Below are 14,218 nucleotides of genomic sequence, written 5' to 3'. Positions count from 1 at the left end.
GCCTCCTTTCTGGCAGTTTTAGAGAGGTATAAGGTCTCTTCTCCAGGCTGAACAACCCCAGCTCCCTCAGCTGCTCCTCCCAGGACTTGTGTTCCAGACCCTTCACCAGCTCTGTTGCCCTTTTCTGGACTTGCTCCAGCATCTCAACATCCTTCCTAGATTGGGGGCCCAGAACTGGATGCAGCACTCAAGGTACAGCCTCACCAGAGCTGGGAAGAATCGCTGCCCTGGTCCTGCTGGCCACACTATTGCTGATACAGGCCAGGAGCCCTTGGCCTTCTTGGCCACCTGGGCACACGCTGGCTCATGTTCAGCTGGCTGTCCATCAGCACCCCCAGGTCCCTTTCTGCCTGGCCACTGTCCAGCCACTCTGTCCCCAGCCTGTAGTGCTGCAGGGGGTTGTTGTGGCCAAAGTGCAGGACCTGACACTTGGTCTTGTTGAACTTCGTGTCATTGGATTGGGCCCATCCATCCAGCCTGTCCAGGTCCCTCTGCAGAGTCCTCCTACCCTCCAGCAGATGAACACTCTCCCAACTTGGTGTCATGTGCAAATTTGCTAATGGTAGGCTCAATCCCCTCACCCAGATCATCAATAAAGACATTAAACAGGACTGGGCCCAACACTAATCCCTGGGGACCACCTCTGGTGACTGATTGCCAACTGGATGCAGCACCACTGAACACCACTCTCTGGGCCTGGCCATCCCACCAGTTCTTAATCCAGCAAAGAGTGCACCTGTCCAAGCTGTGGGCTGCCAGCTTTTCTGAGAGAATGCTATGGGATATGATGTTGAAGGCTATGCTGAAGTTCAGGTAGACAATATCTGCAGCCTTGTGTAGGTGGCAAAGAGCTTAATATTATCAAAGGAGATAGTGTAAAGGGAGAGCTGACACACATTTATGGCAAGTTGTCAAGTCCAGCCTAAGTTCTGACATATTCAAAAATACAATCAAAAAATGGACAGTGTCTTGCTCTGGGTTGAGTGCATGAGAATTTAGTATGTTGAAGTAGGTTTCTAAGCAGGTCAAATTGTGTCTTGCGTACAGAAAACTCACAGTATGACAGCAGCATGTATGGTGACATTTCTAATGCACTAGCATTTGTGTTAAATCTATTCTCAGGAGGAAATGTAAAGCTGTGCTTGAAGGAGGGAGTGGTATTTCTGTGAAAATGTAGAAAACTGCTCTTCAAACTTCCTGGAAGTATTTAAAAGTCTTGTAGACATGGCACTTGGGGACATGGTTTAGTGGCAGACTTTGCAGTGTTAGGTTACTGGTAAAACTGGGTAATCTTAGAGGTCTTTTTCAATGTAAACAATTCTCTGAAGTTATCAAGTGTTCAGATATCAAAGACTCTAGTAAAATTGTGTATGTTAATTGCTGAGATAGAAAAGAACCTTCCTACTGAGCTCTACACCAAGAACAGCATATCATCTACAATAAACAAAATACAAGCTTATGGCTAATGTCTCTAAACTGCTTGGAGAAACTTCTGATCCTGGCCTTGATCCATAAGAATCATAGAGTAACAGAGAGGAAATAGTGCCATTTTCTTGTTGTTTACCTTGTCTCAAATGTGTTTCTTTTTATGTTAATGGAAAGCTTATAGACCTTGTGTTGGAAAAATCCATGTGTACTGTTGATGTAGAAGCTGGCAAAACACTTTGGATGATACAGAATTTATAATGTGGAATAAATTCCAACAGAACTTATGAATGTGAATGGGTATCTAAGCAGTCTTGGAATGTAACTGAGTTCAGGTGTTCATGTAACTTTTGCTGCCTTTTTATTACAGCATTTTGGTTTTAGTAAATTGGGTACTTTCAACCCAATTTTATTTCAAAAGCAACTTGAAGACTACTGTCTGCAAAGAAACTGTGTATACTTTGCCTTTAAAACTATTAATGTTCAATTTCTAGAAATTTCTGTATTGCACAAAATGTTGATTTTGATCTAAAGTGGGAAAGTTAAGGTTTTTGGAAGCTATGTGATTTACAAAAAACAAGGACTGGTTTGATAAATCATCAGTGTACTATGCTTATATGAGGTCTTAACATGTGTCTGAGGAATGATGAGACACTTAAGTACCTCTGGCATGATGAGGATTGCTGGAATTCACAAAGCATATTTGTTATGCTTTGTTGAAAAGGGGAAGGGAATTGGTTGCCTTAGTAAGAGTATGCAGATGGGGTGAAAAAGCCAGTAAAACCAGTAGTGATACCTGATAGATATAACATAGAGCAGCCTTATCAGATGAAAATATATGGCAGAAAATTTGAGTATGTATGTTTCCTTTTTATTTTAGGCTTACGGTATGTCAGCTTTGCCTCTAAACTTGATTAAGGGAACTACCAGTGCATCTTATGAACGTTTAGAGAACACTGAAGATATTGAAGAGGTGGAGCAACATTTATTGAGGATTAAATCAAAGGTAAGGTTTTCACTGTTCTCACTTTCATAAGGATTTGTTTTTTCCTTGCTTACTAGTTTATAGTCATGCTGTAGAGTCTTTGTTTCAGAAAGAACAGTAAGTCAGAAATGAATAGCTTGCAGTTATTTGAGTTATTCTGAAACACATGGTCACTTGTATGGTAGCTGTTACATTCTTTGTTAGTCCTGCAGCAATAGTTGTTTCTGACTGGCTAATAAGTGTTTACAAATTAAACTCAAACTTCTTGAGGCCTGCTTGGATGGAAGAGATGCTTTGTAGATATTAACCTCACTTAGTCTGCTACCAGAAATGGCATCCAGTTTGTTGACTTATTCAATGCAGTGTAGTTAACACTGGATACTTGCCGCATAGAGCTGTCATGATTTAGATTCATCAAACTATTAATTATCTTTATGAATAAATAACAGCTCCAGATATTCTTGCTTCCCAGTTAATGCACCTTGCTGTTATAAAAAATTTCTTTATGAAAAGCATACATATGGAAAACTGTTGAGTCCTAAATATCCCTCAGATGCTAACACCGTTTGTTAACACATGGTGGCTTTGCAGCTAATGGAAACGCTGTTCCTGGTGTAAGCAAGACACTTTTAACAGCCTCTGAGTGCAAGCTAAAGGAGAGTGAGTTATCTTTACATACAAGATGATAGGGGAAAATCTCCCACCTCTTTTTACAACCCATTTCAGACAGTGGTTTGACCAGTGTTTTCACAGTGTTGATTGGGAAAAGTGACATCGAGGTGCCTTACTTCCATCTTGGCAGTCCATCTGTGCTGTTGTGTGCTCTGTGGTAGTAGACCTCAGATGTTGAAGCAGTTCCAACAGTCTTCCCTTGATATTTGGCTTACATCTACACAGTGTGGACACCTTCAGTGTTCTAGATATTTAGTTGAATAAAGAAATCTAGAAAGTAGTCTGTTTAAATTATCATGTTTTGGTTTTGCACGTAGTACTACAACAAAGGCATCCCTTATTGAAGTCAGTATGAGAAAAACGAGAAATCTGAGACAAATGGATCATTACTTACTACAGAGGACCTGGTTGGATTATGTGAATTTGCATGCAACTGGTCTTGTTGTTCAGTCTGGCTAAACAATAGAGTGAAAAAGTAGAAAGTTCTTAATTTATGTCTATATTGTAATGACCTTTAGTGTAAACTAATTTTTCTTGGTTTATGGATTACAGTCAGGATTCTGCCTCATTTTGTAATGCAAATCTTAGTTCTTCAGTTGTATGTGCATTAAGTTGTGAAGAAAGTGAGTGTTACTGACAGTACTATACAGTAAAAGCTAGAAGTATTAAGGTATGCTACTGAGATTCAATATGTAGTATGTTCTTGCACTATTAGTACATCTGGTAGGTTTATTTCATTAGTCTTAAATAATCAAAGCTTGGAAATTGCAGATTGGGAGCTTGAACTTTTGTCAAAAAGGTACTTAAGTCACAGAGGTGCTATACAGGGTATGGTACATGTGTTCCTATTAAAAGTGCATTGTGATCTCCAGTTTAAGTGTTCTCTATGCCTATAATGTGGTCTTAGTCTTTTTGACAAATTTATTTAATTTTTTTTTAACTTCACTGGTATAAAGTGTTACATTATTTGCAGGAAGGATCTTTTAAAATAAGAGAAAATTAATAAGGAATTTCAAAACTTTAAAATATAGTTTTGGTGCATTTCCTACAATAAAATAATCTTTTTTTATCCAAGTATGAGTTTGTAATACATTAGCATCAATGTTAGAAACAATTTTGGTTCAGCTACTGAATGCTGATTTTGTTGCTTTTGCTTATTGCAAATAACTGAGATGTAAGGATGTGCTGCTCACTTTACAGCAGAGTGTGGTGGTTCCTGCTCAGTGTTTAAAGGCTCAAAATTAAAATCCATTCTTAAACATAATAATCAAACAATCAATCTGGTACATTCAACTAATTCTTGGGGTGATGCTACTTCTTATTTGACCTGTGTTTCTTGCTCGAGAAACATAGCCGAGTATCTAGTGGGATGCTGGAAAGAAAATAAGAAGTGCCAAGTTGGTGGATATATGGGCTTATGGAATTTGATGGTAAGTGATCTGAGAACCACAGTGTTGAACCCTCCACACAAGATGTGGACCACTTTCGGATGAGATCAGATTATTCAGATCACGGCTGTGCTTTTAAAGCATTTTTAGCCATGGAGACTATCCATCCTGTTAAAATTTTTGAACATTTTCTTTGTGAAAAGTGGTTTCTGCCACCTCATAGGAATTCCTCTTGTTGCAGCTTGTGACTTCTGTACTTCATCCTCTTGATATTCATAAAAATTAGACATGCATGAATTATATACTACAGATTCTTTAGAGTTGCTGTAGATAATTTAAGTAGCTGTCAATCTGTTTTCTTGATTTGATGACCCTTGATCTTTTGCATTCTTTTTGTAACCAGTGCAGAGATGGTCGTCCTCTGTCATCAAGGGATAGACGGACTTTACAACAACTAGAAGAGAGATTAAGGACACTTCGAAGGAGAGAGAGGCATCTGGAGTCTATTGAGAAAAGCTGGTGGACAAAGTTCTGTGAAGCTATTCGACCTCTAAAGGTAAAACTTCTCACTTTTTAATACTTAAATTGAAATAACTTCCAAATTCCTTTTTCCCCACATAAATCACAGGTCAAGTTTATCAATTACCACCCTGAATATCAACTGCTTTTTTTAAATTTACTCCAGTACTACACAATTATAGCCCTATAGTGAACTCTGAGCTGTTGGAAAACCTTTTACTTTGCCTCAACTCTGATTAAGATTAAAAATGAACAAATCCTAGCTGATCTACTTTCGTGCTACTGCCATAGAAAATCTGAATATCTTACTTTTTTATCGAGCATATGAAAATGAGAAGAGAAGGAAGAATCCTATAGCTGTCAGTTAGCTTAGGTTAATCTAAATTACATGTATCCAGCAGAAGTGAGAGATACTTTGATAACATATGCATTTGGAACAAGCATCTTGCCAAGGAGCTACTTGATAAATAGTAAGCTAGCTGAATAGAACTTAATGTCATGATACCTAACCAATGCAAGGGAGATGGTTACTGGGGCAAAGCTTTTATCTTGGTCTCTTTGATCTTAGGACTTTGATTTTCAGTAGATACCTGGTTGTGAAAACTAGTACTTTTATGAACAGTATTGCCATATAAAGTATTTCTTACCAACTAGATGTTTGAAGAAATTTCAGCATTACAGTAGGCTGCTTTTGGGAAAGCTGGGGAGAAGGGCGTGGGTTGTAAACAGTTTCTTGTGTTATTGCTGCTATTAATGCTGAGTGCTGAAGGCTATGGGCTAAAATTGCATCTGAACAAAAGCTTTGTGTGGAATTCTTAGGGGAGTTATCTTGCTATGATACATTACAAATATAAACTTAGCTTTTCCATTGAAAGGACAAATATCCCAAACTATTCATGTTAACAGTTTGGAGGCTTCCTTGTGATTTAAAAAATACTTAATACAATTGTGTAGTTTTTGTAACTCTTCACATAAATCTCAAATTTGAGAAATATATTGGCCATATATTTTTGTCTCTGGGACTTTAGCAATTCATTGTGTCCTCACAGGAAAGCGTACAATATCATTGGGTTACTTACAGTTTATCACCTACAGTCAGGATGGTATTCCAGTGTCTCCTTGTTTTTGTGGTTTGAAAGCTTTGTATTCTCTCAGTAGCTGTGACAGTCACTGTGAATTGTTGACTCATGAATCACAGACTAAAGCAGAGTTGCAGGTGTATAATTTTTCCTGAAAGATTTTCACTTAGACTATGGTTGTGCTATGAAGAACTTGTTTACTTTGACTAGAGCTGTCCTGTGCAGGTGGTAATGTGTATCACTTAATTACATCTTAACTCTTGCAGAACTGCTTTACTGTTGCTTTAAGAGCACTTGGGATGTCTTTGCAAATACATAACTTTTCAATTGTTCAATTGGGCTTTAACAAAAGGTGAAAATCTGTTCAATATCCATATATAGTACTTCTGTTCAGTGTAGAAGTGTAGGAAGTATCTTGGAGCTTTGCTTACTGTTTTACATTTTCACCTTCAGTGCCTTCAATTTGGATATTACTGTTCAAATATGTGGCTGCTTCTCAGATTCAGGAGAAATTCCATTTCTTCTGAAACAAGTATTAGAGAATCCTTTTTCTGCTTTGTATTTGGGATGGTCAATTCATGGGAGTTGCAGGCTCTTACTGGGACTAACAAAACAGAGTAACATATTCAGGAATTGTACTTAATCTTCAAGGTCTTTTACAATGTTCGCTTAGTTGTGGGGATCTGTTAATCCACTGCTTTTTGTATTTCACATGTTCCCCTTTTTCCCCTCCCTGGCCTTGGCCACTCCCTCGGTTTCTTCCTATTTGTTCTGTACCCCAACCCTGCCCAGGGACCGCCCCATGGCCCCTGAGAAAACCATCCCATGCTCAGAGCACGCTGTCTCTCTACCTCTGAACATCGTGGGGACAAGATGTGATATTAAAGCCATGTCAAACTGTCATGGGAGACCCTTCTCTACCTCCTTTACCACCACTGCATTGTAACGCTGCTGGCTGCCGGAGCCAGATCGAGGGGCTGTCTGAAATGGACTCCGGGATGTGACTGATCACACGGCCCTAGGAAACCCTCACTGAGCTCTCAGGGAGCAGCAGCCTGCTAGGCAGAGTCCAGCGGTTAAAACACTTACTGCCTACATTCAGACTCCTGTAATCGTATTATCTTTGTATAGTGTCCTCAAGTGTTCTTGCTTCAATTGTTTTATTATTTCTAAGTATCTATTAGCATGTGATTTGTTGTTAAACAAAGACAAAACTTTTTTCTTTACGTAGTAAGTTTTATTTGATGATTCTTTTACTCAAAACTAACTCAAACTCAAAGATGAACCTGTTAGTTTTTCAATTCAGTCAAAAGCTACACATCTCAAGATCCCAGTGAATTGAGTATTGGCCAACATGGGGTTGAATAATGTTGAATTAGTCTAATTTCTTTCTACAAAATGTAACATTTCCTGCTTCTCCATTTTATGGTTTCTTAAACTTTTGTCTGATACTCTCAGCAACAAGAGAAATGTGATATAATAAATGGGGTTTTAAAAAAAATTTTTAGGGAAAACAAACTCCAGAGCACATAGCTATGTTCGTTCAATATGTGAACAGGACTATACAATATGAAACATGGAAGTCTGCTCAACAGTGGTAAATAGGGAGTATTGCATCTGTATTTTAATGGTGTACTTCACGGCAGTTTTGAACAAACTGGGGATGCCTAAGGTAATATAAGAAAATCAAGTGCTCTGTTTTGAGATCTGCATGAACAGAGATCCCCACTCTTCCTTCCAAGGCTCAACTCCTTTTGTTCTGACTGGAGTGGCACAGAGGGGAATAGGGAGTTTCCATCAGTCCATAACAGTCCTCCACTCTGCTGTTGCTTCCTCTTCCCACTTCATTTCTGTTCCAGTGAGAGTGGACTCCATGAGCTGAAGTTCCTGTCAGAAGCACCTGGTTCCACATGTGGGATCTCTATAGGCTGCAGCTTCCTTTAGAAAATATCCACTTGTTCTGGTGTGGGATTCTCCATGGGCTAAGGGTGGTTATCTGCTCCAGCACAGTCCTCTTAACAGGCTGGCATAGAAATGTCTGCTCCATTCCCTGGAGCAGCACCTCTTTTGCTGAACTTGGTGTCTGTCTACAGGGTGAATATTAACAATTTTTGGAAGTTACTTTTGAGGCTTTTTGAACAAGTACCAACTGTGTGTGGATTGTGCCTGTTTAGAATAAATTTAAGTCTGAAATTCCATGGGTATCTTAGTAAAATTTCAGAATTATCCATAGATGAAATAGCTTAGCTTGACTGATCTGGGAGCAGGGATAGGAGGCAAAGATCTCTCTGAATAACTCAAACAAGAGTGATGCAGGGGTTAAGGGAATGTTTAGAAACTTGCAGGGAGGTGCCAGGAGAAATGATGTAAGCAGAACATGAAAAATGCCAGAAAAGACTTACTAGCTTGTGACTTATTCATGTCCAGTAGCAATGTAAAAATACACTAATTGATTGATAATTCTAAATTATTTTTCAATTTTTTTATCTATTAAACTGATAATAGCAAGTTGAATCATATTTGACCTAGAAGTAGCATGCTTCCATGTTTGAGAAATACCTATATTGATATTTTTGGGTTTTTTTTTTTGCTCAGCCATGTCTTCTAATCCCACACCTTCAAATGTAAAACAAAGCTTTAAGCAAGCCAGTTGTTACTGTCTTCTGCTTTAGCTGTGTCATTACTTGCCTGAATGGAGGCTTTCTATTAAGATGCTCAAGGAACTCATTCCAGGTTTCATTGTAAGTTGTATTAGTAGGTATTGCTTCAAATCATTATTTTTGGAATACTTTGAGTATTGTATGAAAACATGATTCATTCTTCTGTTGTCAGTTAGCAGTATGCATATTAGTTTGTACAACAGACTGTAGACTAGAAGACCCAAGCAGACACTTGGAGGTGATTGGTAATGTAAGTGCAAGACAGCAGCTCTGAAACCTGCTTTATAGCAAATGGTTGAGTACTGATGGGTATGGGGTCTTTTGTAGCTGATGGATATCAGGAAATGGCCTGGCAGGGGAGCAGTTTAAACTGATTGTAGGGGAGGAGGTAACACAGCTTGAAGTATGGTTGTTTTGAGGTCCTGCTTTCAAAAGGACTGGGAAGGAGGAAATAAGTTTGTCTTGCATTAGAAGTTAGACTTCTCTTAATATAGTTCAAAAATTCCTTTCATAAAAATGACCTTATTAAAGTCCTCTGTGTGTTTGGCTGAGACCCAGGCTTTTTGTTTTCATCTGTTCTAGTATTAAAGCTTTTCAGCATCAGTTAATAAATAGTCCTGTTTAGAACTCTCAAGTTGAACGTGTACTCATGTTCTCAAGAGCTCAAAGTCATTTATGCTGTGATGCAAAGCAAAACTATTTTGTAAATTTTCATAGTGAAATGTATCTAGAATATTTAAAGATACTCTAGTTGGTTTAAAGCTAGTAAATAGTAGTACCATGTTTTCCCAATGAGACTGTGTATTTGTCTTTTGATCTGGGTGACAAGTAAAAGGCAACTGAGTATATAGTTCCTGCTGTAGTGGTTTTTTAGCTGTCTTAGGCTTTGTGTGGTGGGCAAGGACAAGGCAGTACTTAACCTTTACCTTAAGCAGATACAAAAATGGTACTCAGCTGGAGGCATGCGTTTAATGTGTCAACTTGATAATCCTTAGATGGACTGTGTAAGTTGCAAGTTTGACTATTAGTGTGTGTGTTGGTTTGTAGGCTAGAAATAGGGTGTTGTTTGATCTGTTGTCAGTTAAGAACGAGGAAAATCTGTGACAGAATACAAGGATCCCTTCTGGGAAAGGCTTAAATCAGCTGATGCTTTGGAATCATGTAAACATAGATTGATATTAATTGTAAATAATTTATGGTTCAGTGGTCTTAATAATACTGTGGACATATGGGATGAAGACTTTTAAAGTTTTTTTTAATAATAGCCTTTTCAATCTTGTGTTTAATGGGACTGGAGTACAGGGTAGAATGGGGAAAGGAGTGGTATTCAACCACTGATATATTTCTAAATGTTAGATCTCACTTCAGAAGACAGGCGTATTCCAGAGGAGATACAAATACCTGTCTAGTGGCCATAGCTGGCAGAAGGTGGTGAAGTAATACAAGATTCAGAATCTTGGCCTCAATTGGTTCTGAATATCTATTTCCCATACAGCTAATACCTATGGGGAGTTTACTGTGGACAGGTAAAATCTTAGTACATTTAATTATGTGGAAATGCAAAACTTAATACTTACCTTGATATTGGTCTCTAAATCTGTGTCTAATAAGAGCTACATAATTTGAATTGTTTTATAAGTGATGTTCTAATATTGTGTTTGAGTTTGCAGATGGACATTTATCTTCAGATTATAGTGAACAATAATAGCATTGTAACTCTGAGTGTCTTTAATGAGCAGCTGTAATAAAGTTCTTAACCTTTTCATAATGACTGTGGGCCAAGTTTTGAGGCTAATAAAATAAACTGTGAAACTCCCTCATTCATGTGGGAGGCCATGCATTGTGTTCCTGCATATAGAATTTTGAAATAACTCTTAAGTCTCAAGTCTAGCAATCTTAAAATGTTGTTTCTGGAAGTTCAGCGTGCTTATCTGATTGTATTCCATGACTAGGGTTTCTAGGAAAATACAGTGAAACTGTTGGAACTGTAACTGAATGGGTTGGCTATCTAGGCTCACTTCCGTGTGTTGTCCCCTAAAGTACCCAGAGAAAAGATTGTGAGGGAGAAAACCTCTCAGAAGGATGGAGAATTGTTTCCTGAACTAGCTGCTAACCCAAGAAAAACAGACATGCTCTGGTTGAGACAGCTTGGAGTATCAATTCTTGGCTCAAGTGCTGTATTTGGTAGGCATAATAAAAACACATTCCTGTCTTTTAATGAAGACCTGGCATTTGGGCTTGGTTGAGTTTTTCTTCACTTCCAAGTGACTTGGTCATTGTGCATTTCAGAATAGTGTTACAAAAGGGATCTTCTACTCAGGAACGGTGAGGTGTTCCTTGTCAGCTGTGCACAGGTTTACTCCTGTTGGAAGATGAGCACACAGGTGTGATGGTCAAGGCACCAATCTCTAATTTCTTTGTTTAAACCTAAATGCATGTACATAGTTAAGGTTTTCCACATAATATAGTGAATACAGGTTGTGCGTTCTGTTAAATGTTAGGTTCATTTAGTGTAACGTCATCTCTTTTCTTAATGTCACTTTTGACGTAGGGGTAGGTCTGTGTATTACACTAGAGCATGTGATGTACTTGACAGACTATGTTAACAGAGCAAAAGTTTTGTGGCCACTTCTCTCAGGTATTTACCAAAAATAAAAAATACTGTTTAAAGTGTATTTAAGCTCTGAAGTGTTCCACGATCATTAGTTTGCTGTTGGAACCAAGGCAAGTCTTTGGTTCTTGCATCAACTACAAATACTTTCAGTTAAATTGTTTCAAATTTTTACTTGTAGATTGTGTGGGGAGTATTCTTCATCATTGTGGCGTTGCTCTTCACTGTCTCTCTCTTCTTGTCAAAGTAAGTACATTTCAGCATTTTCCTTGACCATTTAAATTACCTAGTTTCTTCTCTAACATAAAAATTGGTGTGGTTTACCTCAGCAGTCAGCCCCCTTCTTTTCTATTTTACATTTCTGTCAATAGAGCTGCACTTCTTATTATGATAGTATATATTCAAATGGAGGAAAATGTGCCAAAACAAACTGAAGAAAAAACATGTTTCCGGCTGAAAACACTTCTGATTCATCTGAGAAATTAAACATATATGTTCAGGATGTTTAATTCAGATTGCAGAAGTATTCTGATGGCTTGAATGAATCTTAATGCATGTAGGTACTTCTGTGATTGGGTAATGTGTGCTTAAATTCTTGCAGTAAATGACATGTTTGATCCATTTTGATGTGTATTGCATTGGAATGGTTTTATGGTGTCGAAAGCAACATAGCTGACTGCAAATCTGGTGGATTTCAACATGGATTGGCACTAACCAGAGGTCTCAAATGTTGGCATTTTTAATCTTTCAGACTGGGAAAATAAGCTTCATTACCCAAACTAGGGAAGAGCAAAAATGCTGAGGAGATGCAGAAATCAATATATCTTTCACAGAACAAGTGCAGTGAGTGTGGTAAAGCAAAGCATGTGTCTGTAAAGCTGTTAGAGAGCTGTCACTCTCTGGGATTGGTTCAGTTTGGGTTTTTTTTTCTTTTGAGCTGTCCTTCTAAATTGAACTAAAGACAAAGCTCTGGGAGAACCACAGTACTTATCCAGCTTTTCTAATTACTGCAGTTTGGACAAAGCTCTGCATTCAGCTGGCTTCGACTCAGGATTTATAATTCTGGGAACTAATCTGACCAATCCATTAAATATGCTGTTACCAGTTCTTCAAAGAGTAAGTAAAGAAGTGGTGATATACATACATAAGGATGCTCTTCTATTTTCTGTTAAACTCCTGAAGTAATTAATTAAAACAACATTGTTTAAATGTGTGTTCAGTAAAAGCAAGGCAACTTCCTTACTAATTTTTAGTTACTGATGTGAAAATCTTGGGTGGATGGAAGCTAGTTTGGGCAAGGAAGGTGGTGCTTGAAACTGATTTTGATGTGATGAGAATAAAGTGGCAGCAGAGGACAGCACGTGTAGTCACTATTCACAGATTAAAAGCAACTTTGTCCCATGTGCTACATACATTCTAGTTGGTGTACTGGATAGCTTAGCTCTTTCCAGTGAAGTAAATACAATTTTTCACTTTTTAATATATTGCACATTGAGAAATATACTACACTGGGCAGTTATTTATGTTATAGTCAGGCACTGGTCTTGTAAGCAAACCCAATATAAAAACAAACATCAGTTAACTTCAGTAGAGTTGGAAGGCAACAAGTCCACGTACAAATTTGTCATAAGTAAACTGAGATAAACAAAAGCCTTAATATTAAGCTGGTGCTTTATTCCCCCCCAGTTGAGTTCCCCTATATTCTTGGTATAATGGGTCAGCACAATGCATTGCTTCCCCATGGCTTTTAAAACTATTGAACATCTAAGCTTGTAGTTTACTGAGAAAAGTAGTGTTGAGCAGCAGTATTATCACAAGCTTTTATCAACGTAAATATAAAAATCAAGTTTTGTATGCAAATATGATCAGAAAAATAGTCACAAAGATGTAGTCCTAAAATAATTGTTGCCACTGTGGACTTGTCATTCTGTGGGTGTATCTAAAATTAAGTATTTCTTGGTCTAAAAATGTATAACACTTCAAAATTAAGGCACGTCTGAAATTAATAAAAATGCTTAGTGCTTTCCCAAACTAATTGTCTGAGCTCTATTAGCAGCAAGCTGTTAGCTATGTTTGGAGCCAGCTGTGTAAAACTTTTAAACAGGACTGACTACCTCAGATATAAGCTATAGAAGTAGAAGCTACTTACTTAGTTTTAAGTGGGAGAAGAGCTTTTTTTTGCCTTGTCTTTTTAACTGCTTATGTTCTTGTTTTAGGTTTTTCCACTTGATTATATTCTTATCACAACCATTGTTATGTACTTTATCTTCACTTCAATGGCAGGGATTCGAAATATGGGTATATGGTTCTTCTGGATAAGGGTAAATATAACTAAAGAGTTTAGTTTCTAATGCTTAGATATTTAATGAATATGTGCTCTTGAATATATTTAATATTTTTGTATTGTTTCATAAATATGGGATGTTGCCAGTAGCATTGTCTATATGCCTAATGAGTGCTAAAAGCCTATTGTACAATTTGCACTGCTTTTGGAAGGTGTTTCATTTTGCCAAGTTATCAGACCAAAGCTGGTATTTTAATTTGAGCAATAGAGTCAGCTGACTCCTTCAAGTGTTTAATCAGTGTCACTTTGGCTTCTGACTTCTCCAAGTTAAAGCCATATGATTGATGTATTGGTCAACTTTATGGTCAAAATCTATAATGTGGCATGCGGTCAGAGGTTCTTGAATTGTCATGTGTGTGAAAAGCATATTTAGCTTCATAAGAGAGAAAACAGTGCAGTGGTGATAGGACTATCTAAATATTATGCAAATAATTTATTGCTGTATTTGGACAAGCAGCTTTGTATCCAATAGCATGACATTCATGCCTCTGATACTTGGTTAAATATTTCCCTGGTAATGTGCCTACTTCCCCTT

The 14,218-nt window shown here is 37.8% G+C and overlaps 1 protein-coding gene across 1 annotated transcript in view; it reads left to right on the top strand.

Annotated features, from left to right (window-relative positions):
- LMBRD1 (LMBR1 domain containing 1) overlaps positions 1-14,218 on the top strand; it is a 73,267-nt gene that overhangs the window by 40,588 nt on the left and 18,461 nt on the right. Inside the window, exons 8-12 of the mRNA XM_042016799.1 lie at positions 2,306-2,431; positions 4,874-5,026; positions 11,521-11,585; positions 12,353-12,455; positions 13,556-13,660. Coding sequence (XP_041872733.1) covers positions 2,306-2,431; positions 4,874-5,026; positions 11,521-11,585; positions 12,353-12,455; positions 13,556-13,660 — 552 coding nt within the window. The remainder of the gene's footprint in view (positions 1-2,305; positions 2,432-4,873; positions 5,027-11,520; positions 11,586-12,352; positions 12,456-13,555; positions 13,661-14,218) is intronic.

This window comes from Corvus kubaryi, unplaced genomic scaffold (assembly GCF_017639235.1).
Source record: "Corvus kubaryi isolate FWS band 111438036 unplaced genomic scaffold, C.kubaryi_AGA036_p1.0 split3-73, whole genome shotgun sequence".
NCBI classification, from domain to species: Eukaryota; Metazoa; Chordata; class Aves; order Passeriformes; family Corvidae; genus Corvus; species Corvus kubaryi.
Note: the sequence above shows the minus strand (reverse complement) of the source record. Positions and strands in the feature narration are given on the sequence as shown.